The following is a 27592-nucleotide window of genomic DNA, read 5'->3' on the forward strand; positions in this document are numbered from 1 at the left end:
GAGAAATGGTATAGGTTTTTCTCGGTATGAGGAAAGAACCTGCGAGAATGGAATAGTTGATAACCAAAAACCATAGCGCAAGAAGAATCATCTGCTTATCGTAATGGCCAAGTTTTTATTTAAACTGTGACTATGCTAGGTTTCAGAATTTAGACCGCGTGCTTTTTTAAATAGTCCAGAAGCAGGGTATTTGAACTGAAAGTACGGAACTGGAAAAGGTGTATTAAAATAAACAAACGTGAATATAGTGTTTTTAGAGGCATCCAGTCTTGCGCACTGGCGTTCTGGCTCGCTCTTGTACGAAAAACTTGTAAGAGGAGTCGCGTCTAAGCATACTGCCGGTATCACGAAAAAAAATATTTTGTCAACGTTTCTAATAACTGGCATACCCACATGGTATACGTATTGGCATGTGTATAGACAACAATAACTCGAAAAGAAATATATACAAAAGCAAGTTAAGGTGCTGGGCAAGGTAAAAACACTGGCTTTAAAATGAATTAGAGAGTCTATAAAACGTCTTACAGCTTTTTCCAATACAATTGTGAATACCCGTCCGCACATATGCTAGGTACTGTCATATATTATTTCTATGGAAAGAATCCCCCACTCGAAAGTCGATACGCTCATATGAACACGTCCCAGCTTGCAAATACATACTTAGATGCAAATATGCAAACGCACATGCACACGCACGCACACGCACACGCACACGCACACGCACACGCACACGCACACGCGCACACAATCGCTAGTTGGGTGAGTACAGGGATGACTTGGTTTCCAAATGATGCATGTCCTGTTCAACAAAAAAATTCGGGTTAAAGAAGCCCTGAACAAACCCACTTTACCATATTTCGTCCAAATACAGTATGATCGCCGATTTGGGATCGACCCAGTTTAACTTTGGCACGCAAACACTGATAGGTGAATTTAACGTGGTGGGGTTGGAGATTTATAGAAATGGCAGCTCACTTGGAGAGATTTTTTTGAAGTTTTCGTTTTATTGATGATGCCATTTTTAGAAAAATGTCCATTGATAGGAGGATTTGTCATGCGGTCACGAAAGATGATCTAGATGATAACAGATGTCGCTCTAGAAGTTGAGAAGCCTTAAACAGTTCAACGGTCTTTGTGGTCTAAAGGGGAGGGGCGAGGGGGCGAGGGAGGGGATGGGCGAGGGAGGGGGCGGGGGGCTCAAATTACGATGACTGTGACTGAGAGGGTCTTGGCTGTGAAAAAAGCCTAATCCTCTATCGTTGATCTTGTTGAAGAATTTGCAAGTCTCACAGTACTTTCCAGAACATAATTTTATCTGTTTTTTCTTTTCATATCTGCTTGGCTTTTTGTTTAACGGTTCTTGACTGCGTTCGTTTCTTGGATGTTCCTGATAAAAAAGTTTCAGTGTTGTCTTGATTCCCAATAGTCTGCCTTCATTTTTATGGCTTTGCTGACTTGCCTGTTTCACGTCTTTCAATCATGTGTAAGTGTCCGCTTTTTATATATCTCAAATAAACAAGCCTTTGATATCACCAGTACCCATCTTCTTTTGCTCCCTTTTGTATTCCAGACGCTAAAACCACCGTTTATGCATAGCTTCTCCAGGCCCAACTGATTAGTCCCATATCCATATTCTTACGCCTGTCATTTGCAAACTGGTTTTGCAGTCTTGAGACTTTGAAAAAACCACCTCGATGTTCTCTCGAAAGCCACCTACCTCTTCGAGACTTACGCAGCACGTCGTGCAAATTCACGTCGAATTATGACGTAAGCGCCCGAGATACGGAGGGTGCTCGTCCCGCAAAACCTGTCTATCAGGCACAAGTGATTTCCATAAAGCGTTTATCTCGAACATCTTTATCTCGAACATCTTTATCTCGAACATCTTTATCTTGGACATCTTTATCTCAAACATCTTCATCTCAGACATCTTTGTCTCATTAAATATAACATAGGACCCTGTTGACGAGACTCTACTCTATATCATGACAAGTCTTCGACTCCATATCATGATCTAACTTCTTTTACGCATCAAGAAGACCTTGCATGAGATTGTAGTTTTTCATAAGGTTTGACTGACACTAGGACTACAGAATTATTCTAATGTATGCAAAACTGAACAGGAAAACGGAATGGTATTCCTTACGAACCTGGTAGTTGATAGTCGACCGTGTACAAACAATCCTATTGCAATGCCGTATATGGTGGTAGATGATGTGGTTGGGGAACCAGTCTTTGAATCAAGAAGAGGACCGGAGCCAGCGCAAAGAGGTATCTACCTGTATGCTTACTTAATAATTTAATCTTAGATAAACAACAGTAGGTTATACCGAACTGCTTTAAAGCGATAGCTTTTTACGAAAGCACGGTTATAACGAAAGGGTACTTGGTGTTATCAGAGGTTGAACAAGTGCCAGCGCTTAACGATTAGAAGTTAGGAACAGAAATTTTTGGGAAATTCATGGTCATTTTGCACCGAGAAGAGTTTTTAAAGGAATAAACTATTATAGGTCTGAAAATTGCATCGTCAGTTGTGCGATGTCAAGGTTGATCAATTCAATGATGATATAACCAGGACCTTTTTGGTATGTGTGCAGTCCTTTGTAAATCCTCTATGCATCGAAAGTATGCTTCTTACTCTTCAATGCTACAACCAATGGCGTAAGGAAGGTATATAGGGACCAAAGGAAATGAAACATAGATGGGGGCCCTGTTTACAGACTGCAAGAACGACCAATCCAATCGTACAGAGCATCCGATCGCTGGCTCTAGTTGCAATCTCTATTTCTGTATATAAATTAGGGGGCCGGGATGAAGTATTCGTTGCCTTAAAATTCCAGTGCATAGTCTGTACCTATGGAAAACGTGCTCGCATAATGACCATCTCTTACTGTTGTTCCAGGCAGCAACCTTTCACCCTTGGCGTTTGATGCTTGGTAGAATCCTTTGCCTAAGTAACATTCTGCGCGAGTGTCAGCCTCTCCATCACGCTGTTTGCTCATGGTCTTGGTTACTCGTAACAGATCAATGCTTATTGCCCACTCCAGGAGTCTTCATTTGCAGCTTCTTCAGGTGGCATTGTGTTGTTATTTCAATTCTAGTTACTGTCCTGGATAGCGGTATCTTGTGGTAGCAAAACTGCCGTCTCTAATACTTCGTCGTTCACCCGACATCGGACAATTCTGCGAGACTACCAAACGGCGACAGACGCACACGAAAACGATAATGTTAGTCTACATAGATGGTCCTTCCAGGGTTGTTTTAAGAACATCCAATGGTGGGACGAGCTTGTTTCTTCAACTGATATTTTATCCATGAAAATCGTCCTAGAAAGGGCTATCATTGTTCTATTGCTATGTTCTGTGCTTTTCCAATACACTCCTGCAACTTCAAAAATTCAAATCCTTTTTAGCTGAGTCTGTAGATGTTTGAATTACTAACTACTGATGTATACATGGAATGGGACTATCATGAAAAAGTTTGTGTATAAATGATTAAGAAATTGTAAATGTTGCGTAAGGATTCGGCACATGCATGCCAGAAAGTGTTTCTCAAGATAAAGATGTTTAGCCCTTTGGTTAAAAAACCTATTGGTGAACATTTTCTGCCCACCGTTTTGAATGAATTAAAAATTTTGTATAAAACTTTGCTCTTTGTGCCAACCAATAAAAAATTATTAATCCAAGACTCTTAAAACTTTGCCTGGTTTTATTCTAATGTAGAAAGGTTAAAATTCGAGAATTTTTCAACAACAATCTCTTTTGAAGGACGCTGGTATCCTGTTTCTGTCCAATGCACAAATCGATACACGTCCATGCACTGAAAATCGATTAGGATATCGTGTCCTTGGTGTAAATGGAGGTAATTCAAATTATTCTACAGTTTTAGTCCATTAGGCTTTTAGCGTAATACCTACTTTTATTGATCCTACTTTCTGTAGTGGAACTTCTTATCCGTTTGAATTTCAAATATAAGTAAGAATATTGGCCTTCTTAGCAAGGAAATGTCTATCAAGTAATTTTTCCTGTCTGGTGGTTGAATTAAGACCTTTTTGACAGATTGGCATGTCGATTGGTCGTAATATAACCAAATCTCCAGCGAAAGGATCTCGTCATTACACATCGAAGGGTGGGCAGAGCAGCAAAAAGTGTTCCGTATCCTCGATACAATCATAATTAGATTCCATTGAATTTCTTTGTAAATTTGAGCTTGACGATGGGATTTGAATTTGCCGAGTCGAACCCTAAGTTGCTTTATAAGAGATGAAAGTAGAAAGGAGATGAAATTAGTGATTGCGATAGCAGTGTCCTTTCTTGATTTAGTGATTGCCGTGCGCTTTTTATTTTTATCAGAAGACGGGACACTGTATATGGCTGGAAAGCAAGTCATTTTGCATGTTCCTTTTTTGTTGGTCTTTCTCGGAGTTGTGGACCATCGCCATGCTGTTCTTGCTTTGAATCCTGTCTGAAACAGGGTTTTATAAGAAGCTATGCAAATCTGATATGTGTTGATATGAATCACTTGGTCTACAACAATTGTTTGTTTGTACACTAATACCTTCGAACGCCTAATTGTTTTTCGCAACTGTTTTTGTCGATGTCAATGTTCCTTGCTAGCTTTGTTGTATTTTGATCATTGATTGACTGTGCATGATGCATACCCGGCTTTGCCTAAATGTGTTGAGTTCCCTTTGATTTTGGGGCCAGGTATCAGTTGGTTTGAGAGGCTAAGAGCCCATGTCACGGTCCATAAATCGCTTGCAAGCCTAAAACGAACTAGTGCCCAATTTACAATAGATTTCTCAAGGAATTGAACCTTTTTTATAGCTTTTCCAGTGATTTAAATCTGTCGAGTAAGTTTGAACTCGAAGTATCAGTCACTATTCGAGGGAGGTCTAGATAGCCATAAATTAGACGGGAGGTCTAGATAACATAGTCATAGTGAGACGGGCGTTTATTCGCCTCTCTGCATTTCTACTCCTCGTTTTGCTTCGGGTGAATGTTTTCGTTTTACCAATTTCCATCTGCTCATCCATTTGCCTGGCTACGTACGAATTAAATGCAAGCAACAAATAGATTATAATGCAACGTCAATTGGGGCGTCGCTCTGATTCGAGACAATATCGCCCTTCTTTCGTTATTAACAATCTTACTCAAAAGCAGACAGCCTACAAAGACGCTATTTGATCTTAAAAGGATGGTGGCCTGGTATTCCTGTCCAGCGTTGCCATAGACACTCGCCCGTGTGCTGCAAACGATTATCCCGTGTTCTATCAAGATAACTTCCCTGGTCGATTTGGTGGCTTCCCATCTCTCTTGAGAACTGGCTTTGGACGAAATATTGTTGGTCCAGTGATTGCAAAATCAGGTAAGAACGAGTCGATAAACTAGAATGAATTTATATACACAGTAGCGGAAGACATGGAACATAGTTTGGCCGTTGTATCAAGGGTGATAAATGAAGTGCAGTGCATCATGAGAAACTGCAGTGAAATCATGTGGTGAAATTTTCGCTGTCGTTACAGTTTAAGAATAGAACTCGAAAAAATATAAAAATAAGCCAATAAATTCCTAGATCTGAAACATTTAATGCAAAATTTTTGGCCTACGCATAACTGCTCTACGAAAACCAGCTTTGTTTGATGGAAAGTTTTGCACGAAAAGCAGTAAATATATGCAGTGTCTCTGATCGAATACATGCAGTAATAGTCCCAAGGCGCTGCTAAGCCTTTTGAGAATATAGATAGTCAATTGGACACGACGCTGAGTTTGTTAAGAAGATCGTAGGTGTCAGACTTTTCTGTGGCCAGTGTTATACTATATCTGATTGGCATATACACTGATTCTGGGAATAAAAAGGCATGCAGGGTTTTTATATAGATATATAGATAAATAGAGGTAACTTGAGGGAACAACGTATCTTGATGTATTTGCGGATCCTCTCGGTACTGAATTTTTTCCCACAAAGATATTTTGTATCGAGAATGTATGACATGTCTGAATGTCATTGCGTGAACAAGCAAGGCCGCATTTCTACTTAACGCATGTTTTGAGGTAATTAGCCATCAACTCATGTAATTCAATGAAGTTCCGTAGCCGCTAGTTCCTTGGTCATTTCAGGCAAGCAAGCATATTTCCATTGGTTAACTGCGGGTTAACATACGTTAGCTGTGCTGTCTCGTTTTCCGTCGTGTCTTCGCCGCTGTATCGTGTTTCCAGAAAGCTATTTTTGCGTTCGCTGAAAGAACAAGGCATAAACATTCTGAATCTAGGAATTTTCTGATTCGCTGCCAACGCATATATTCAGGATTGAACCGCTGACATTAGGAGCAGCAATGTTCTCAACTTTGATATGTGATGCAAACCTAGAAGGAGACATAATGGCCGTGAACATTTGAATTTTTTGTTGTTTATTAGCTACATACTTTACGGCATTTATCCTCATAAAACTGCATTGCTAAGGAAGTATTAATCAGAAGTCAAAAGCAGGGGGCTCCTTGCCTGTGTCACAGACCATCACGCCCAAAGAGGAGAGTATATCACCACCATTGCCCCCTCGTTGGAGGATCTGACACAGGCTTAGTTGTCTTATTGTTCAGCAAGATCACAGTTGCAACTTCCTCGCTTATTTCACCTTTAGTTGAGGAAGTGTTTGTGTGCAGTTGTCAGATATTGTAGAAATCATAGAATTTGCTAGATAAAATCTTTAGCTGCATTACTTTTGAAGAGAAGAGGTGTTTGGGGCATTTTTGAGAGTGCATGTACAGTTTTGGTACTTTCATGGTTATTTTTGCTGTTGTTGTTATCTTGAAAACAACGCTTGTGAATACAATTTATTCCAAATGATTCTTTTAAAAAAGCTTATTACAGGCCGCAAAATATTCTAGCCAACGTCAATGGCAAGCAGCTAATACACTTGTCTCTTGACAGTGCAAGCGTCATGCTTCACACAGTCCCTAATGATTAATGACACTTATATGACACAGTCCATTCAACTACATGACATACAATACATGAACATCTCTCAACACTCCTTGCCATCGTCAACCCTTCTTCATTACTCTTATCTTTAGCAAGTCGTATTCACTACCAAAGATCACACATCTTTTTTATAAAAGTTTAAGGTTTCGTCCTTCTATAAAAAAAAGAAAATACTCTTTTGGTACAATTCAAATATTTTTCAACCCCAGTTTATGTCACAAGTTAGTTACATGCTAACCCTTCTTTTTTAAAGCAAGTTCCTTTTCAATCTCTCTCAGACCCTGTCTTCATAATCTACATTTCACGAAAATTTCTCTTAACAGTGCTTCCTCAAAAATCATCTGATTCTCTTTGCTTCTCATCGAGAAACATAATATTACTAGCCAAGCCATATTAGTCTTCTTTCACCATTCCACCTCATGGAAACTTCTCTGACCTTTCCTGCATCGTACACTTCTACTATTGCAATGTTTTGAATTAACGCACGTGCATCTATCAAAATCTATTTTCTTAGGAACCCTCCATGCATTCATTAAGAGGCATGTGGCAACATTTTGGAATTTCGATACTGTTGTGTGGAAAAATTGAAAATGAAGAAACCTCGGCCATTTGCATTGTCGAGATTAACAAAGCCATTGGAGTAATACTATTTTTTTACTTTCAAGGAAAGTTTTACCAAGAAATCATGTAGTAGAATATCTGCGATATAAAAGGATGTCATAGCAGAGGGTCATATGTGGTCTATTTCTCACCTTCCTTTCACGTTTCAAAACATTCCTTTAATGGGCAAAAACTTTGATGCTATTGGGTCAATTTGAAACATTGTAGTTTGATTATATTCCCTTTATAAGTGCAATTTGACCAACTTCATTTTACCAGATTTCTATTTCATTTGGGAAATGCAGAGATTTTCAACATACTTTTTTATCTCAAGGACGGTGGATTAGTGTTTATGTCTAGTATTCAAATAGACACTCGTCCATGTAAAGGAGACCCGATTGTGTACGCTAGGTGGGATGGACACTTTGTCACAACAGTGCCGTTTTTTCGAATGACAGAGACAGAAGCTCCTGTTTTTCAAACCACAGTCGCCCCAGTTGAAGGTAAATCTCCTTGTATACTTCAGCTGTGATTCTTATAATGATTATTAGATGTTGCCTCCGCAGAGGTCACAATACATAAGTTTCGTTTCGTGCTTCGCTTTATAAATAGCTGAATAGGCGTTGACGGAAAATAAGCGTTGACGAAAAACTTTTTGTTATGTTAAAAATGTACGTTACGTTTCAAAAGCCCGTGGTTCGAGAGCGCCCTGCAACCAATCTTGGAGCAGCGTTACGAGAAGCATTATATAGATTATATAGAAGGCTTACTGCTGAAGAAACTCATACGAGCAGCTTAAAGACAACAGGTCACTTGACAGTGGATTTTGCGCGTTAGCAGCTATTGACAGTTCAACTGAATAAGCAAAGTATGAATGTTTCAGAGTTGTTACCAGGGTTTTATGTAAACGATCACCTTTATAAAGCTACATCTTTTATGCAATATAGATGCTTTCTCTGCAAAGGCTAAGGTTCCTGTATTAACCCATCTGGTTTTGTTAATCTAGTTTGATGGGATCTCTTTATGTGTGTTGTTTCGCCCATAGCGCAACGTCTTTAAAAAGATCACGTAGGTAAAATGAATCAGGTAGCAAATCGTATGCTTCCATACACTGGGCTTCCGTACTCTCGTACCAAACAACTTGTACATTTGTCTCCTAGCATTCCAAATTTCATGCTAGGCACAATTCATATTGATCCATTTTTCTTCACTTGAATCACGTACAGCACCTGGAGGGTTCTGAACACTCTTGCTATCGTCAACCTTTCTTCATTACTCTTATCTTAAGCAAGTCGTATTCACTACCAGAATCTTCTATATGAAGATTATAGCCTTGTCCTTCTATATAGAAACAAAATACTGTTGTGGTGCAATTTATATTTCCTTGTCTTTTGTCCCATCTTGTATTCAATGTGCTCCAGTGAATTCACCAGTGTCCATTTGTTGTTTCGCAAACTATTGCTCGAATGTGTCACAAGTTAGCTGCATACTAATCCTGTCTTTTTGAGAGGAAGTTCTATTTCAGTCTCTCTTAGACCCTGTTTTCGAAAACTACATTTCACGAATATATTTCTCTTAACAGTGCCACCTCAAAAAACCATCTGATACTCATTTGCTTCTCATCAAGAACCAAAGTATGACTAACCAAGCTATATAAGTCTTCTTTCACCATTCCACCTCAAGTAAACTTCTCTGACCTTACCTGCATCGTACACTTCTACCACCGCAATGTTAAAAATAGACGCACATGCATCTATCCGAATCTATTTATATAGGAACCTTTCATACATTTATAAAGAGGCATTTTGGAATTTCGACATTAGCAACAAATAGCATTATAATGCAACGTCAATTGGGGCGTCACTCTGATTCGAGACAATATCGCCCTTCTTTCGTTATTAACAATCTTACTCAAAAGCAGACAGCCTATAAAAACACTGTTTGATCTTTAAAAGGATGGTGGCTTGGTATTCCTGTCCAGTGTGGCCATAGACACTCGCCCGTGTGCTGCAGCCCATATGCCCAGATACTATCAAGAAGTGGCTTACTTTAGAACTGGCTTTGGACGAAATATTGCTGCTCCAGTGATGGCAAAATCAGGTAAGGACGAATGGATAAACCAAATTGGATATTTAGACAGTGGTGGGAGACATGAAACATAGTGTGGCCGTTGTATCAAGGGTGATAAATGCAGTACAGTGCATCATGAAAACTTTCAGTAAAATATCTGCTCTACAATAACCAACTTTCTTTAGTGGAAAGTTCTGCACAAAACGCAGTAAATATATGCCGCGCCTCTGTTAGAATACATGCAACAATAGTCCCAAGGCGCTGCTAAGCCCTTTGAGAATATAGATAGTCAATTGGACACGACGCTGAGTTTGTTAAGAAGATCGTAGGTGTCAGGCCTTTCTGTGGCCAGTGTTATACTATATCTGATTGGCATATACACTGATTCTGGGAATAAAAAGGCATGCAGGGTTTTTATATAGATAAATAGATAAATAGAGGTAACTTGAGGGAACAACGTATCTTGATGTATTTGCGGATCCTCTCGGTACTGAATTTTTTCCCACAAAGATATTTTGTATCGAGAATGTATGACATGTCTGAATGTCATTGCGTGAACAAGCAAGGCCGTAATTCTACTTAACGCATGTTTTGAGGTAATTAGCCATCAACTCATGCCATCAACTGACGTCAGTTTCCAAGGTCAAAATCAATCATCCCCCCCCCCCCCCCACGGAAAAATGTTGGTTTACTATGAAACGGGTTAGGATTTAGGAAGCACTTTCTTTTGCGCTTCTTTTATGATATTTCTCTAAATTATCAACATTGTTTTAAGGGAAGGGGGTGGAAGTAGTAATTTTTTTCGGAAAAGGAATGAAAGATATAAAATGTAATGCAAATTGCTGCGTGTTCCAAGTACTTTTGGCAGGCATTGTAGTTTTGCTTGCTCTTGCACAGGCATCAAAACGCTGCCAAGTTTGCACTTTCGTTTGAACCCCCAACTTGATTTGTGCACTAGCAAATGTGCGGCAATGTATCGTTGCCAATACCACACAACCTATCAGTCGTGGTTTAGCCCGAGTTTGTTGCTTGTCTAACTCCTTATCGCATCTCATGGTTTCAGCTATGATAGCACTGACACTAATCGGAAACGAATTACAAATCACTTCAGTTTTTTCCCATTACATTTCATTTTTGTTATGTGTATTACGAATGTTGTTTCGCATAACCATACCAGAATGTGGCACAAGTTAGTTTCACACTAACCCTTCTTTTGAAAGCAAGTTCCTCACCAGTCTCTCTCAGACCCTGTCTTCATAATCTACATTTCACGAAAATTTCTCTTAACAGTGCTTCCTCAAAAATCATCTGATTCTCTTCGCTTCTCATCGAGAAACATAATATTACTAGCCAAGCCATATTAGTCTCCTTTCACCATTACATCAAGAACTTTAATATAACTAACCAAGCCACTGTCTTCTTTCACCATTCCACCTCATGGAAACTTCTATGACCTTTCCTGCATCGTACACTTCTACTACCGCAATGTTTTAAATTAACGCACATGCATCTATCAAAATCTATTTTCTTAGGAACCCTCCATACCTTCAATTCGAGGCATGTGGCAACATTTTGGAATTTCGATATTGTTGTGTGAGAAAATTGAAAATGAAGAAACCTCGGCCATTTGCGTTGTCGAGATTAACAAAGCCATAGGAGTAATACTATTTTTTTACTTTCAAGGAAAGTTTTACCAAGAAATCATGTAGTAGAATATCTACGATCTAAAAGGATGTCATAGCAGAGGGTCATATGTGGTCTATTTCTCACCTTCCTTTCACGTTTCAAAACATTCTTTTAATGGGCATAAACTTTGATGCTATTGGGTCAATTTGAAACATTGTAGTTTGATAAACTTCGTTTTCTCTGATTGCTGTCACATTTGGCTAATGTAGAAATTTGAAGAGAGCTTTATCGTTATCTCAAGGATGGTGGATTAGTGTTTATGTCTAGTGTTCAAATAGACACTCGTCCCTGTGGAGGAGATCTGTACGGCGAGTACAGTGGAGACTCTGCCACAGAGCTACCGTTTGTTGAAACGACAGCAGCCACGTTTAATTATTTTCAAACCACAGTCGCCCCAGATGAAGGTAAATCTCCTTGTATACTTCAGCTGTGATTCTTATAATGATTATCAGATGTTACCTCCGCAGAGGTCACAGTACGACAGCTTCTTTCGTGCTTCGCTTTATAAATAGCTGAATATTTGAGCTTAATATACATGCCATTCGTTTGGATCGATGTATTGCTGCAAGCGGTTTTAGAAAAATTGTCAAATAAATCCAAACTTCAATAATTTTCAGTTTCAGTAAGTTTGTGTCCTGTTATAAAAGCTTTGAAGTTTGTGTCCTGTTATGAAGAGTATCTTCTTCTTTCGTTTTGAAGCATCGTTGGTCATACAAACTAGAGTACTAAAATAGTTCATTTTACAGTTGACTGTGGCGATCAGCTGATCAAATGAATCTTGTCACTCATTTTCCGTTAGAAGTCTATTATTGTCTTTACGTCTTCAGAAAGAGCCTCTCCACATCTCTTCACAGTTTTCGTAATTGTTCAGGCTGTGTCTGTGATGTCAAACAATTAAGGGAATAATTGTTCACGTATAAAGAATCAGCCTTGACGAAGAACCGATTGTGTTGTTGAAAATTCACGTTATGTTCCAAAAGCACGTGGTTCACGAGTTTACTGTAGTCAGTCTTTGAGGCAGCGTTACAGATGCCTCACATACAGTGCTTACGGCGGACATTCTATGTACACTTTAAAATGTCATCTGATATGAGGATCCTAAAGACAGCAAGTCATATGAGCTTAGTTGTTATTATGGTTTTATGTAAACGATCATGTTTATATAGCAAAGGTGTATTATTCGCAAAAGCGAAGGGCTCTGTATTCGCCCATTTGGTCTTTTTTTCTTCAATTCGATGAGATCGAAACGCCTCTATATCAACGCCCAGTGTCTTTAAAGCAGTTTATCTAGGCAACAAAGTATCACCAATACAAGCCTGAGCACAAAGACGTCTTAATTTTCCATCTTTTGGTATCGTTTGTAAAAAAGCCTTCACAAATATGCCAAAACCTTCACAAACTATGCCAAGCAGTATGCCTAGGAATTGGAATGCAATTGGTTTCACATTTTGAGCTTTCTTTCAATCAAATGACAGAGTGACGTAAACAGTTGAATATTACGTACAACAATGATTTCTAGGATAGTTGATATTGGCAAAGATGTTGCTAGTGGTATTAAACCGGCTTAAGATTTTGTGACAGCTTTGTTTAGTTACAATCCATAGCTGTTACAATATAAGGATTTGATATTGCTTTGTATTGAAACATTAATATTGCTTTGTATTGAAACATTTATATTGCTTTGTATTGAAACATTGATATTGCTTTGTATTGAAACATTGATATTGCTTTGTATTGAAACATTGATATTGCTGTATTGGTGTTTCCTTTGTATTGAAACAAAGATTTTCTTTGCTCCTTTTCTTAACATCAATAGAGGAACATATAAAAATTTAGTTGGCTTAGTATTGATATCAAAGGGACCTATGTTAACGCATAAATGTTGAAAAAATTAAAACATCATTCATCTTTTGATGAATTTTGTACGACAAAGAGATAAAGCGAGGATTGAGACATTTTTTTATTTTTAACACTTGCCAAGCGTAAAAATAAAAGCCAAAGTAATTGATAAAATCTTTTTACTTTCAATTCCTTGATATTTTCGCAGGAAGTAAACCCTCTCCAGTCAGCCCTGATAAGAAAAAGACTGCATCAGCTAAACCAAAAGTCAGAACTGAATTCCCAGAAACGTGGTTGTGGACTGAAGAGCGTATGGAGTAAGTACTTATTTAGAATTAATAATTCTACCTTCAGGCTTACTGGGAATCTTTGCATTTGTCACAGGCAGTGAAACTGAGTTTGCTGCTGTCTCGTATCTCTAGGATTTGATGATCTGACATCTTGCGATACAGGCACACATCTTCTTCATATTTGCCTGATGTAAATTCTTATGAATCTGATTGGACAAGACCATTGCAGTCCTTGATTGCCTGCCTGTCAGTCATTCTGTGCAATGTAAGTCGGTACCAAAGTTTATGTGGCACACAGGTCGCAAAGGAATAATAACAATATAAAACCAAACAAATATAAACTAAATAGAAAGCACTAAAAATTTGAACTGCAAAGCTTATTTTGTTCGTTTGAGAAAAAATGGGACAAACCTATTCAATTGTTATGGCAGTTAAAACTTAACTGACTGTAGTGTGTTGCATTACATACGATAGTTGTACTGAACTTTTCTACACGGCCGTTTTCCACATTTTTAACGTTAAAAGAACCTTTTTTGATATTACAGTTAGTTTTTAGTTTTTTTATGTTCGAGAAGCACATGTTGATTAAAATGTACCCTTTTTTATCGAAAGTTTCTACGTATATTTTTGACTTCGAATATCGTTGCGACGTCAAGAAGTATCTAGCTCAAAACACGCCAGCCTGACGATTGCAAAAATACAACACTTGTAGAGGGAATACGATCTTTTCTCAAAGAAGTATGAAATTCGATTTCAAGGAATGCACTACAGTCGAAAAGAGCAGTTTGGTTTTTTTCACAATTTTCAGTTTACTCAATATTGAAAAATACGTAGCATGGCCTGAAATTTTGTGCTGGGTTGAATTTGACGGGATAGTTAAAAGCTAGCGGTCGCGAGAGAACTACGTAAACATTTTTTTATTCAGGGAATACTTGTTAATGTACTTTGCTTGACTTTAGTAGAAGATTTTCCACTAGCCTCCGGATTTCTTGCCATCAGAAAACAACAAAAGAGTCCTTAAAGGCTACCCTGCTTTAAAGCATTTTTCCATTCCTGTTACTTCTGTATCTCTTTCTAACCACGGTTTTTTATTGCAGTGAAGCAACTGGAGAGAAAGTCATCGATGTAAAAGTACCTGATACCATAACAACCTGGTATGCAAGTGGTTTTGCAATCTCTGGAAAAGACGGTCTTGGTGTTGCAAACCCAGCTGAAATCAGAGGCTTCAAGGCAGTTTTTGTTTCTGTGAATCTGCCATACTCTGTGATTCGCGGTGAGCTGGTCACCATCCCCGTAGTGGCATTCAATTACCTCAGCTCCTGCCTCAACGTGAGTCATTCGAGTTTTCCCCTTCTGTTCAGATCCACTTAGATCTTGTTTACCTTATACATCTAATGTAGATTTTACAAGACATCAGGTATGGTAGGCAAGTTCGATTGTCTTTTACCATGAGAAAATGCAGTAATAATTTACGTCAAAGATATTGGTCTTGCCAGAAAAATTGCATTTTCATGAGATATTTCGTAAAGAAAACTTTTTAAGTTTCACAGGTTTTAACTTTATTGTTGTGCTCCACATTATATCATCAGAGTTTAACAATTATCACCGTAGGTTCGCATTTCACTGAAACGTTCCAAAGATTTCGAATTAATTACTCGTAACCACGTCAACACATGCATTTGCGGTGGTCGCACTGCCACAGTTATGTTCAAGTTTTATGCACGAAGACTGGGACGTATTGCACTGGAAGCCACAGCCGAAAGCCAAGCCAAAAACAACTGTCCAAGCTTCGTCGAATTTGATTCAAATAACTACATTGATATAGTTAGGAAGAAATTGTTGGTCGAGGTTAGTTATTCAGCAAATTGCTATCAATGTGTGTCTGAAGCCTTGTCTCTGGGTATAGTATTCTATATTTGTTCTTTTGGTAGGGGGAGGGGGGAGTGAGTTCAGAAAATCGCTCATAGAGAAATGATAAAAGGGAAGTTGAGAGTGATAATGGAAATAGAGAGGAATAACGCAAAATTAGAGAAAGGAAGGAAAGTTTAGGTGAACAGAGAAACAATTGGAGGCATGGTAAGAAACGTGGGAGAAAGGAAGGTTAGAAAGAGGAAATATAGGAAAGAAAGTATAGGAGAATCTAAAAAGTAACGCATGGGGATCCTACTTCAGAAAAAAAGAAAAAGTTGGAAGGATTAAAGTTTAGAAAAGTCTAAACTGAAATTGGACTTGTTGTTCCAAGAGCCATAAAAGATATGAATGCTTCAAAGATTGAAAGGAAAGATTGTTAACGAAGATAACGAAGCAAAATACAGAAAGGCATGTATATGGGGGGATATCAGATGATTGTGGGGAAAGGACTTATTTGAACATTCGACCCCCGTCCCTATGAAACTCAAGGCCTGTGGAATGTGACTGCTGGAATTTCTATTATTTCAAGGACTTTCCGCTGAAAAGTTATTAACTGTTCTTGATTTTTAATTTTTTAGTTGAAAACAGAAAAGCAGTATATACTATCTTTTCCTTGTTTTAGCCTGAAGGTATCGAGAAAGAATACACATTCAACTCTCTGGTTTGCCCCAAAGGTATGTTTGATTTCGACTTGGTCCTTTTTATGTTTAATCATTTCTTTGCCAGTTCTTTACCAGTTTTCGCAAGGCTAATCTTAAGTAGTGCGTAAGCCCCTAAAACAGGTCATGTTTCTCTATTTCGGCGCAGTTGCATGTTCTTCAAATTTTGAAGCAGTACCACATTTATGAATCCTTTTGTATTTATTTCACTGAAGAGAAAGGCTAATTTTTTCTTCAAGCCTTAACAATTTTTATGGTCACTTTTAAGATTGAATCGTATAATTCTTGTGGTTGTATTTAATGCTTTGTAGTAGCTGTTATTTTACATGAGATGAAATGGGCTGTATTTCATAATTTCATGCAGTATGACATTAGGCTGGTTCTGAAAATATAGTTGCAAAGCATGCCGGCTGCGCAAGAGCCTTTAGATTGCCTTTATGAAATCAATATATTCTTTAATTATTCGACATTTTCATGCATGAGACATTTAAAGCAAATGTAATTTAGTTTAATGATATCCACTAAATGAATTTATTTTTCATTTTTCGTTCATAAAACTAAATTATTGAGCTTTTTATTTACAGAGAATAGTTCGATTAGCGAAAAAGTCAAGCTGTCAATTCCAGACAAGGTTGTCCAAGGATCAGTGTACTCTGAGCTACGAGTTATCGGTAATCCACTTTTTCTGAATATTATCTTTCACATCGAAATCCAATATTTTCAGTTTCTGATACATGATCATGTGTCACAATCAAATCTGATACGCCATGAACGTTCAGCTATCAACGATCACATGCAATTTCTACCACTATCACGTGCTATTTCTATCACTATCACATGCTATTTTTATCACGTGCTATTTGATTTTAAACCTTTTGGTAATATAAAGATCATTAGAAAAACTCCTGCCAAGCGATCTGCTGGCATATCAATTGGCCAGATGCACAGAGTACAATATCTAAAGCCTATCTAACAAAGCATGTTGATTTCTGATCATAACAATTATTTCATAAATAGCAAATTAATTTTTTGTTTCTGATTTTATGATTTGATTGAACTTGTAAACGAATTTGGAATTTTTTCGACATCGTATAGGGTCTTTCTTTTCTGAACATCAAATTCTAAATAATAACAGTTTTTTAAAATTTTGCTTTTTGAGAAATATCTCCTGTATTGGTATTTCCTTATTTCTTTGTAAAGATATTCCTTTAAGGAACCGGTAGAAAATTTATATTCGAATGCTTTGCTGCATAAGAGCAAACGTTTCTCTGTATGATAGCAGCATTGCATTCATAGAAGTTGATCGGGTTTCTATTTCACCGAGACCATTTGACTTCCAGGCGATTTAATGGGACCAAGTCTTAACAACATCGATAACCTGCTAAAGATGCCCTATGGTTGCGGAGAACAAAACATGCTGAACTTCGCTCCAAATATTTTCATTATGCAATACTTGAAGGCAACAGGTCAACTTACGAGTGAAATTGAAGAAAAAGCAGTCGGTTATACTTTGCAAGGTAAAAAAGTTGCATGTTGTTTTAGTTAGCCTTTCTGATATCGTACGTATGTTTTTTGTTTTTAGTTGAATTTATGATCGTTTGAGAGCAATTCCAATCCGTTGTGTCTCTTTTGACTAACACAGTTTCATTATATGCTATAGGGTTTGTTATATTGTGGAAATGAAGATAAAAGTTCCTTAAAATCAAGGATGATTTCATTTAAAACACAATGCAAGCTTGGCAAATGGATGTATAAAGCTACTGTTCTACACGCATCCTTTAAATGTGTTTTTTATAATAAAAGCTATGCTTGCCTTTGCACACAGGATACCAACGACAGCTTTCATACAAACACTCTGATGGCTCTTACAGTGCTTTTGGCAAAAGTGACAAAGAGGGAAGCATGTGGTGAGTGTTTATGAAATATGATGCTAAACAAAGAACGTATTATTTTGAATATATTTTGGAAAGCTATTGCTTAATCAATAACTATTACCGATAACTATCAATAACAATAACTATTATCGTTTCTCTCAAACTATATTCAACTTTTTGAAAGCTTTGTTATTTACCTCAAAACCTCTTTACCCGTGTTTCATTGGACACGTCCTCCAGAAGCCATATGTAAATCTATTTCTGAAAAAATGGTATTTGTTACATAGATCTCATTGTTATTGTTTATATTTGTGAATTAAACAGTTTATGCCCGTATGCTTGCTTGCACTTATGATTTTACTCTCTTTAGGCTGACCGCCTTTGTCCTGAAATCATTTGCCCAAGCGCGTGAGTTCATTGATATTGACAAGAAGGTACTGGCAGATGCTAAAAAATGGATCCTTAGCAAGCAAAACAAAGATGGATGTTTCCCAACCATTGGAACACTTCACAGCAAGTCAATGAAAGTGTGTATATATCGATATTTACATAATATTTTTGCCATAAAAGGCAGGAAATATCCATAGGGTATGAATTAAGCGATGTTGTGGTATTTTGAAGAGTTGCAAACCCCGTTTTAGGTCCTCTTTGTTTTCTGCTTTAAGTGGAGTTTTTGTTTCTGATTCGTAGACCCAAAATTTATAGCAGCTGTATTTTGCAAACCTACTCTTTCCTTCTTTCTTTTAGTAATATATGCAACCAACTAAGAAAAATTGCTTTATAATCAAAAACGAAATTGAATTTCGACTTATTGCTCCGAAGCTCATAACAACGGTTTACCATTTCTCTAGCCATACTCGCAGTGAAAGCACAGCAAGCAGACTGGACGATTACCTGGCGCATAACTCAATTGTACATAAATACTTAAAGATGTTATTTCCCTTTTCATTATAATTTTAGGGAGGAGTTAAGACTCCTGTCACTCTCACTGGATATGTTGTTGTCGCCTTATTGGAAGCAGACATGAAGCCAGAGGTTTGTGAGATTTTTGAAACTAGCGAATGGAAGAGAAGATGTACTGGTGTATTGTTTTCATTTCTAATTCCAAATTTTTATAGCTTGTTAAGGGTCAAAGTTCGTTAAGAAACTGTCACTTTTCAATATACACGATATACGATCATTAGCAATGGTCACGTCTTTATACCCATCATGAAAGATAATCACTGATTTTTTATGTCTTCTACTTTTCTTGTATGATTTTACAATGTCAGTACGATGTAATCTTGAGACACGTTTTGTTTTGCTATAGAATCCAAACATAAAAATGGCCATCAAAGAGTGTATTAAGCCCCAGCTCAGTCAGGTCAATGACACTTACTCGTTGAACATATTAGCCTACACCATGGCCAAGGCTGGTCGCAACAAGGAGCTGACTTACCTGTTAACCAAACTTGACAGCATGACTAGGAAGGAAGGTGTGTATAACGAGAACAGTGCTGTTCAACTGGCATGCTGCCTGTATCTAAGATGGTACAATAAAACAACGGCTTTCTACAAGAAATGAATTATTAGTACGACATCTCGAGCAAAACTCTTCATAACTCTTCTTTATCTCTTTCACCTGATGAAGAGTTATCCTCGAAATTTCGTACTAAAAATTCTTTTCTTCTAAAAAGTCTTTATTTTATAGTATCAATTTTTTGTTCATTACTCAACGTACAACACGCACAACTCCATTGAGTATCTCAGATGGCTCCGTGGTCAGCGTTGCGGACTTTAGATTCTAGGTCTTGGGATTCGAGTCACTGACATGACCAGACTTTTAGATAGAAAAAGTGGAGTCGCCAGCTCTCTTTAATTTCAGGCATAGGAATCATGAGGTCTGGCCACATAGAGATGAAGAATGAGCATAGCTTTACAGTGCTCTTAAACCTAAGAATGTGAGAAGTGACAAAATGAGAAAATACAAACAAATCATTTAGCTCTAAAGATGACGCCACTGTGTCTTTATTGTTTTCCTTGATTTGTTTATATGGTGCTTTTTCACACGCCAAAAAACAACAAATTGCATTGCAGTACCGTATTCTGTTGAATATAGATACAAATGCATGCTCATAATAAAGAGACACGATAATGTTTTCTTGATTGCTGTGAGAAGATAGTCAATGAGAGGTGAAAAGGACGAGTAGATCATTCCCCTTAAGAGATTCTTCTTTTAACATCTTTATCTTACAAGGGCCCTTTAGCATATTGACTAGAAGGATGGCGCCAAGCCTCAGTGACGTTTCTTTTTTTTAAAGAAAAGCTAATTATCCCTTTTCTAATAAAAACATAGGCTTAACCCCGTCCCTCCCCAACAGCAGTCTTATAGATAGAATCGTGATACCTGAATCTTCTATGAAGTTGTACGTCAAATCAATGTTACACTTTATTACTTTGACGTTATCTTATGCAGGTGACACACGATACTGGGGAAGCCCAAAGCCGAAAGCTGAACCTGAAAATGACAGGTTCTTCTCACCTTACTATCAAGCAAAGTCAGATGACATCGAGCAGACAGCCTACGGTTTGATGGCACGGGTACCAGAAGGGTCGGTCTCAGCTGCAGTTGGAAATGTTGACATTGTCAGATGGCTGTCAGCGCAAAGAAACAGTCTAGGAGGATGGGCATCAACACAGGTTTTTTTATTGTCGTTCATATCCGATATAAAGGGCCTGAATGTCATCAACATCTAACGGAGTTAACCGCCGTGGCTCTCCATTTTCTTCTATCCTGTGCCAATCTTCCACCAGCAATTTCTTCGATTTTATCGCTATACCTAACTTTTGTTTTAGAAGCAAATCATTGCTTATGTACTTCCCTCTCAGTATGTGTCCGGTAAAATACATTGCTTCTATCTAAGGTTGTTAGTAACCCCTCGTTTACAGTCATCTTTTCCAGAACCCATTGATTGGTTTTCTTTTCAGTCCAACTGATGCACAGTAAACGACTGTAGCACCAAAAGTGTAGTGTAGTAAATCGAGTTATCTAAGCGGGTTCCTGGCACTTTTTAATATCAACAAAAGTACTATCAAATTGTATGCTACTCAGCAAATATTCTTAATATGCAGTTTACCTGAGAGAATTTCGCAGGAGAATAGTTTTAGTAGAACTAATTTCTACTTTCCGATCCATAATTTTAACCAAAGACATTTTCAATGCATGTTGTCGTTTTTATCAAGAGTGAAACCAGAAATTATATTTGATCACCTTATGGAAGCTTCTGATGTATTAGTGTTATCAAGGATCTTTCTAAAATCTTCCCTTTACGCTAACATTTCTTTTTGCCACAAGATGAAGTCCATTGCAAGTTCCCTACAGCACACGATTGCAAAAAGATTGTGGCGAGCATTTCACATCAAATTATTGAAGAAGGCTTGCAAAACTGTGATACATATCGTTAGGGTACTTTGGAATAGAACAAGGGGCTTTTGTGTCTTGTGCAAAGAAATTAGGTGTTCGATTTCCGGTGTCCCGTCCCCATTTGTTGTACCTTAAAGAAGGCTTTGATAAAAGCAAACATTCTGAGACATACTAAAGCTATTCACTTGACACTTCCCAGACTATAAAACGTCAGAATAGGGATCGAAAAATATGAAATACCCAGTTGTGGATTGTAAAAGACCAATGAGAAGTTTCTTTGCGTTAAATTTGGATGTTAAGGTATGTTGTTGGCAGTGGCGGAAACCTGGGGGGAGGGGAGGCGACCGCTACTTCAGAGGACAATGGTCTTTTGTTCTAAAACAATGGGAAATGTGACGTCATTTTATTAAAACAATAGGCTTACGCCCCCCGAATATTTGACTAAGTGTCCACCACTGGTTGTTAGTTTCACATACATGAGAATATTTATTTCTATTTTAGGATACCGTTCTTGCAATGCAAGCTTTGGCTATGTTTTCATCCATTGTGCATGGTGGAGAAATAGATCTCACAGTTGATGCTGCTGTACCCGGTTTGGCACACAGATTCAGCATCAACAACAAGAACAGTCTTGTTCTGCAGAAGATCAAGGTTTTATGCCTTTCCAACTACAGCTTTGCTATAGAAGCTTTCCTTTTATTAGATTCCCTTATCTTTAAGCTGCTAGTAGCTTATTTAACACGCATGTAGCTGAATTGAGAACTTGAATCCCTTAATTTTGTTTCAGATTCCAGCCAAATTCCCAGCTACCCTCAAGACCTTTGCAAAGGGAAAGGGATGCGCACTTCTATCGGTAGGTTGCTCTCCATTCTCCCTTTTTAAAGTCCAAGACTCTTTCTTTCAATTAGAGTTTTTTCATGGGAGCTTAAACTTCAATTAAAGCATAATCTGCCTTTTTCACATTATACATTTCACATTGCACTTTTAACACTAAAGAGAAGGGCACAGTACTCATAAGCGACGATTAATTTTTGCTTTGAGAAAGCATTTTTTCTTATAAAGCTGGAAAATTTCACTTTCAAAGCCACGTTTTTGCTTATGTTCCTAAATTCAGCTTCTTTTTTTACGACAATATAATGTCTGGTAAGAAATCAAACCTATTACTACACAAAACTCTCAGGAAGGACCTTTCGTCTCTTGGCGTTGTAAACTTCTTCGGTCTGCCAACCTTTGGTGAATTGTTTACTCTTCTTTTACACACCACAAAAGCTGCACTCATTGCGCAGCCAACAAGCGGTGCAATTTCACGGAACCCATTTGTGTTATTTTCGCAGAAAACAATGTGCAAGCGCTGCTCATAACTCAGTTCTTGATTTTTCAGAACTCCCTTGCTAACGTCTCAAGGCTTATAGAAATTTTAAGGTTGAAGTTTTGTGAATCGTTTGGCGTACATAGAAGGCATCGAAACATCAACAATGTCTTGCGAAAATTTAATGGAAATAGCTACCATACTTTTTTAATGAAAAAGATTTTTAAGAAGTCTTTCCAACTTTATTGCATAAAATGTCTTCGGAATTTCGAAGTTTGTCCCAATACTTTTTTAACATACGTGTAGCTTGAGTATAATCAATAATTTCATGAAGTTTTAACGTTTTCGTTGATTCAGAAAACTTTATTTGAGACTTAGAATGCTCATACCTGAACAAGGTTCCGTTACAAGCCCGAAAAGTGCAACACCATAGTTCTTTTATCAAATTGGTCCTAATACTTTGAACATAAGTGTAAAAATGTTTTCAACAGTTTTTGAAAGGAGAAACTACAAGCAACATAATATAAAAATGCTATTCAAGTGATTCTTTCCAATTTTTACCCAAATAGACTAAAAATGATTCATTTAAAAGAATGTATTTTCTCTTTTCCATCTCAATTGACTCTTGACTTTTATTGTTATGTTCAAGGCATCTGTCAAATACAACGTCAAGACTGTGCAAGAAGAACCTGCATTTAAATTGGTTGTCAGATTGGCTCCTTTGAGGAAAACAAAAAATTTGAAATTTGGTAGATGTATGTCTCAGGAAATTGATATTTGCGCCACGTAAGGATTGTTTTTATTTTTCTATACATAAAGAGATTAGGGATGAGATCCTGCTATTCACTGGGAGTGGGGGCAATAGGGGGTGAGCTCCTGCCATTCATTTTGGGGATGGGGGCAACATTTTTTTTTGAGATGATGATTAACTTTCTGTATTTATAGTTGTTAAAAGCAACTTCTACTTAACACTTTTGATTTATGCCATCCCTTTGCACCACAAGTGCTTGTGCCTCTGCCTAAAATTTCCATCGCTTTTCTCAAAAAACTGGCTAATAATGATGACATTGATAGATATCTTAATTCTATTAGCAACAGTATTTTACAGATGAAGTGAAAGGACATCATAATCAGAAAAGTAATATTTTGTTGTCAGGGGGGTAGAAAGAGGGGGGCAGGGGCCCCAATCTTCTAGAGGATACCCGAATCAAAACGTTTGCAGATCTTATTGAGTTTTAAAATGCGTTGCTTCTTAAGCATCTTTTCCATGACTGTGTTAGTTTGTACATGTTTGTGCATAACATCTTTGCATTATTTTTTACTCTAGTAATTTCTATGTGTTGGTAAATTTTGAGCCCCAAATGTCAAAGTCTTAACTAACCCCCCCCCCCCCCCTCCCCAAGGTTGTCGTAACTCTTGATCATGTAACCTTCACTTTCAAATTTAAATGATACTTATTTCTTCTTTGCCTTTTTATTTGGCAACTAAATACAACAAAACAAAAATTAATTACTCACAATGTATGCTCTGAATTATTTAGTTGGCTAAAGGAAGAAGCCTCAAATATGGCAATAATTTCTGTGAAGATGCTTTCGGGATTTGATGCTGTTGAAGAAAGCCTCCAAAAGGTAACTATCAGAGTTATTCAAGTTTGGTCTTTAAATTTAGATTTTAAACATAAATAGTTTTTAACTTGAGATTAAAACTTATAGGGAGCTTTTCTTTTGTGTTTCGAGTGGTCATCTCATTACCCTGGAGAAATCCAATTCTTGAGTTTTACATTTAAACTACATAATCGCACTATCTTATTTCTATTCCCATTTATGTTGCTCAATTTGTGCACAGCGATGCAAGTCCTTTTTCCTTTTGAGAGATAATTTCTTTGTTCATCTTTGACAATTTATATTCTACAAAATGCAAAAAAGGGTACCCTCCTTTTCCGAAGTTCTTAAGGGCATGACCAGTTTCAAAAGTTTCAGCTTCAGACTCCAAGGCTCCTTAACAATACTTGTATTATTAAGGAGCCTTAGAGTCTGAAACTAAAATTTGTGAAGTTTCTTATAGACAGAGACAAGTTTCTTGGAATATTTTTGAATAAAATCGCTTGCAATTTTTTGTTTGGAATGGTATACTAAAAATGCAAACCAGCAGGATGATATCACAGATTAAGTATAGATCACAAGTGCAATGTGGCCCCCATGTGACATACAATCACAATAATCAAGTATTTCAAATATTGAATTAATATGAATGAATTTTTTATAAAGGCTTTGGGCAAGAAACACTGTAAACTTTTTCAGAGTACCCTGTGCCCTTGTTAAAATTGATCATGTTGCTTCTATTAACATTTTTTTAAATATACGACAACCTATAGGAAGTTTATTCATTTATAATTAATTTATTGCATTTTGCTGTAATGCATCCCGAGTCCTATCTACACTATTTCTTAATGTTTGGCTTAGAATCTTGTTGGAAATCTCCTTGCTCACTCTTCAACGTGTCATGCAGATCGACGGCTCCAGTCGGTTTCTTGATGCCCTCTCTTGCAAACAGACGTACTAGCTTGTTTCTCCAATACTCTGTATTTGTTATGTTACGTTTATATTATTTAACTTCCTTTTACATTGTTTATACTTTTAAGCTTGGAATATTTCTAATTTGTAACAAGTGTATGTATCCAGTGGAATTTAAAATAATACTGAACTGAACTGAACTGAACATTGCAATGGTAGTGAATGCAGAAAGTAGGTCTGTGTGCTCTTTTACAGCACGGTCAAAGCACTCTGGAATGTCCAGAGTCAACAAAACATTGGGTTAAAATTGGACCGAAACATTTTCAAAAGTTCCTTATGCTTGAAATTTGAGTTTAGGCTTGCATTACCTTCTGAAATAAAGAGAACAAACATGCAAGAAATCTTCTTTAGATTTTAGAGAAAACTGCCTTTATTTAGAAAAAAATAGGGCTCAAAGATTTCCACTGTTTGATGCATGGGCTCTAGAGTATCAAAACCTAGATCTACCCCAAGCAAGAGTATCAAAACCTCTGAATTGTGCTACGTTCTGAATTGTTCTTAATAGAGGCTACGATTTTCTACATTCAACCAAATTTCCACATTTCAGATTGCAATACCCATTACTTTGCATTCCTTAAAATACAAGGTTTCTTTCCTTTTAGAAGCTAAACTCAACTTTTCTCGTACCTTAGTGACATTGTATCCATTAAAATGCAAGGTGTAGCCACTTTAAGAAATCAAATTATACTTCACTTATAAGCTTACAAGAGCTCAGTAAAGATCAAACCATGTGAACTTTCGACATCATCAGTGTTATTGATTTCAAATATTCTATTATTTTATACTAAAGAACATCGCAGGACGTATTATTTGTTTATAAACTTCAATTTTAGGCTGTTTCACGTGACCCCTTGTTAAAAGAGTACGAAAAGAAAGGAAAAGACTATGTTTTCTACTACAGTCGTGTAAGTTAAACATTTTCTTTCGCTTATAGTAAAAATTTGAAATTCAATGGTCTAATACTTGGTAAAACCTTAGGAGGTGATTTAAGATGTGTTTGTACAGTCCCTATAAATATCCATGTTGGTTGTTGTTAATAATATCAAGCTCTTTTGGTGTTTGTTTCTTATTTAACTGCAGATTCTCTCTTGATTAGTTAACCTTCTTAGAGAGCTCCTCCTTAATCAATTAATCTAAAATACAATGCAAAGTATCTGATATTTAATTTTAGTCAGTATTGTTGACTTTTAGTTGTAATGTTTTCAATTGTAGCAGGTAATTGTTTGGAATTGTACAGAAGGTTAATTGATGATGATGATGATGCATGTATAATTAAACAAAAAACAGATGAATGTCCCTTGAACTAGAATCAAATGAAATTGAAATACTCATCAAGAAGTAACATTGAACTGGGCAAATAACTTTCTTTTCACATGCCCTCTAAGATTGTGACATTCTTTGTTGAAAATATGTAATGAAACAGATTCAATACATTGTTTGTATTTTAAGCACAGAAATTGTTTGTATATAACTTGTATTTTAGGTAAACATACCCTTGATGGATTTTGTTTGTATGCATATTAAATATTCTGAAATACTTTATTTGACAAATTTCAGATTGGAAAGAAAGGTGTTTGTCTCACATTTAAAATGAAGCAGGCCCAGATCGTGCAGAACATCAAACCATCTTCTGTTGTTGTCTATGATTATTATGACAAAGGTAAACTTTTAAAAATCTTCATGCAAAATATAACATTTTGTGGTTTTTATGCGATACCAGGTCCAGTAAAGCAGCATTTAGGACAAAATATTGAAGTTTTTACAATTACAGAATAAATTGATTTTAAACATGTAGGTACAACTAAAACCTGTGATTCTGCAATCAGGCTGCATTTACTGGAAAACCCAGATTGTGCAAAAAACTATAATGGCAACATATTTCAGATTATTGGTAAAGCCCAATTGTTGTTCCATCTGGCAGTTTTGGAATCTATCTACATAAGCACGAAAAAACTGCTATGTAAAAACAAAAGGAGTTTGTTTTCACGTTTGTTTCTCCATTGGTAACATTCTCAATAGGCAAGCAGCACTGATTGGTCAACCTCAACAGTCATGTACTCACGTTTCTGATTGGCCTATTTCAATTCACAACTGGGTACATATATTTCCTAGCGTAGAGTTTTTGATCTATGTCTGACGTTTTACACTCTGAAGAATGTCAGACGAAAAGCTTTAGTTTACTCAAATTTTTGCTTTTTTCAAAGCCATTTTCAAATTGTAATAACATTGTTCTGAAAGGTGCTGAACGATTGAATTAATAGGTCAAAAGTAAGCCATTCAGATTTTAAAAATGTTGGTTTTGGAGCTACATTTCTTTTGCTGTAAAGAGAGTTATTTACTATATTATGAGCAGTTCTTTTGAAACTTTCTCAGCAAATATAACTAAATTGTGACCAGA

At 37.0% G+C, this 27592-nt stretch overlaps 1 protein-coding gene across 8 annotated transcripts in view; it reads left to right on the forward strand.

The window, feature by feature from the left end:
• Nucleotides 1–27592, forward strand: part of LOC135687525 (alpha-2-macroglobulin) — a 51395-nt gene that overhangs the window by 23517 nt on the left and 286 nt on the right. For 2 of the 8 annotated variants that reach the window (XM_089114265.1, XM_065204106.2), the window contains exons 21-37: nucleotides 13384–13492; nucleotides 14563–14794; nucleotides 15077–15313; nucleotides 15999–16050; nucleotides 16620–16706; nucleotides 17376–17552; nucleotides 17861–17942; nucleotides 18280–18436; nucleotides 18870–18944; nucleotides 19219–19384; nucleotides 20365–20588; nucleotides 21814–21963; nucleotides 22100–22165; nucleotides 23271–23407; nucleotides 24162–24249; nucleotides 26028–26099; nucleotides 26752–26854. In XM_089114265.1, coding sequence (XP_088970391.1) covers nucleotides 13384–13492; nucleotides 14563–14794; nucleotides 15077–15313; nucleotides 15999–16050; nucleotides 16620–16706; nucleotides 17376–17552; nucleotides 17861–17942; nucleotides 18280–18436; nucleotides 18870–18944; nucleotides 19219–19384; nucleotides 20365–20588; nucleotides 21814–21963; nucleotides 22100–22165; nucleotides 23271–23407; nucleotides 24162–24249; nucleotides 26028–26099; nucleotides 26752–26854 — 2214 coding nt within the window. Of the gene's footprint in view, nucleotides 1–2123; nucleotides 2272–3767; nucleotides 3862–5195; nucleotides 5368–7914; nucleotides 8084–9535; nucleotides 9681–11577; nucleotides 11741–13383; nucleotides 13493–14562; nucleotides 14795–15076; nucleotides 15314–15998; nucleotides 16051–16619; nucleotides 16707–17375; nucleotides 17553–17860; nucleotides 17943–18279; nucleotides 18437–18869; nucleotides 18945–19218; nucleotides 19385–20364; nucleotides 20589–21813; nucleotides 21964–22099; nucleotides 22166–23270; nucleotides 23408–24161; nucleotides 24250–26027; nucleotides 26100–26751; nucleotides 26855–27592 lie in introns of all 8 variants that reach the window. The other 6 variants (XM_065204104.2, XM_065204107.2, XM_065204101.2 and 3 more) reach the window with 6 other exon arrangements.

Source organism: Rhopilema esculentum, chromosome 20, assembly GCF_057945365.1.
Source record: "Rhopilema esculentum isolate cy_ngs chromosome 20, ASM5794536v1, whole genome shotgun sequence".
Taxonomy (NCBI): Eukaryota; Metazoa; Cnidaria; class Scyphozoa; order Rhizostomeae; family Rhizostomatidae; genus Rhopilema; species Rhopilema esculentum.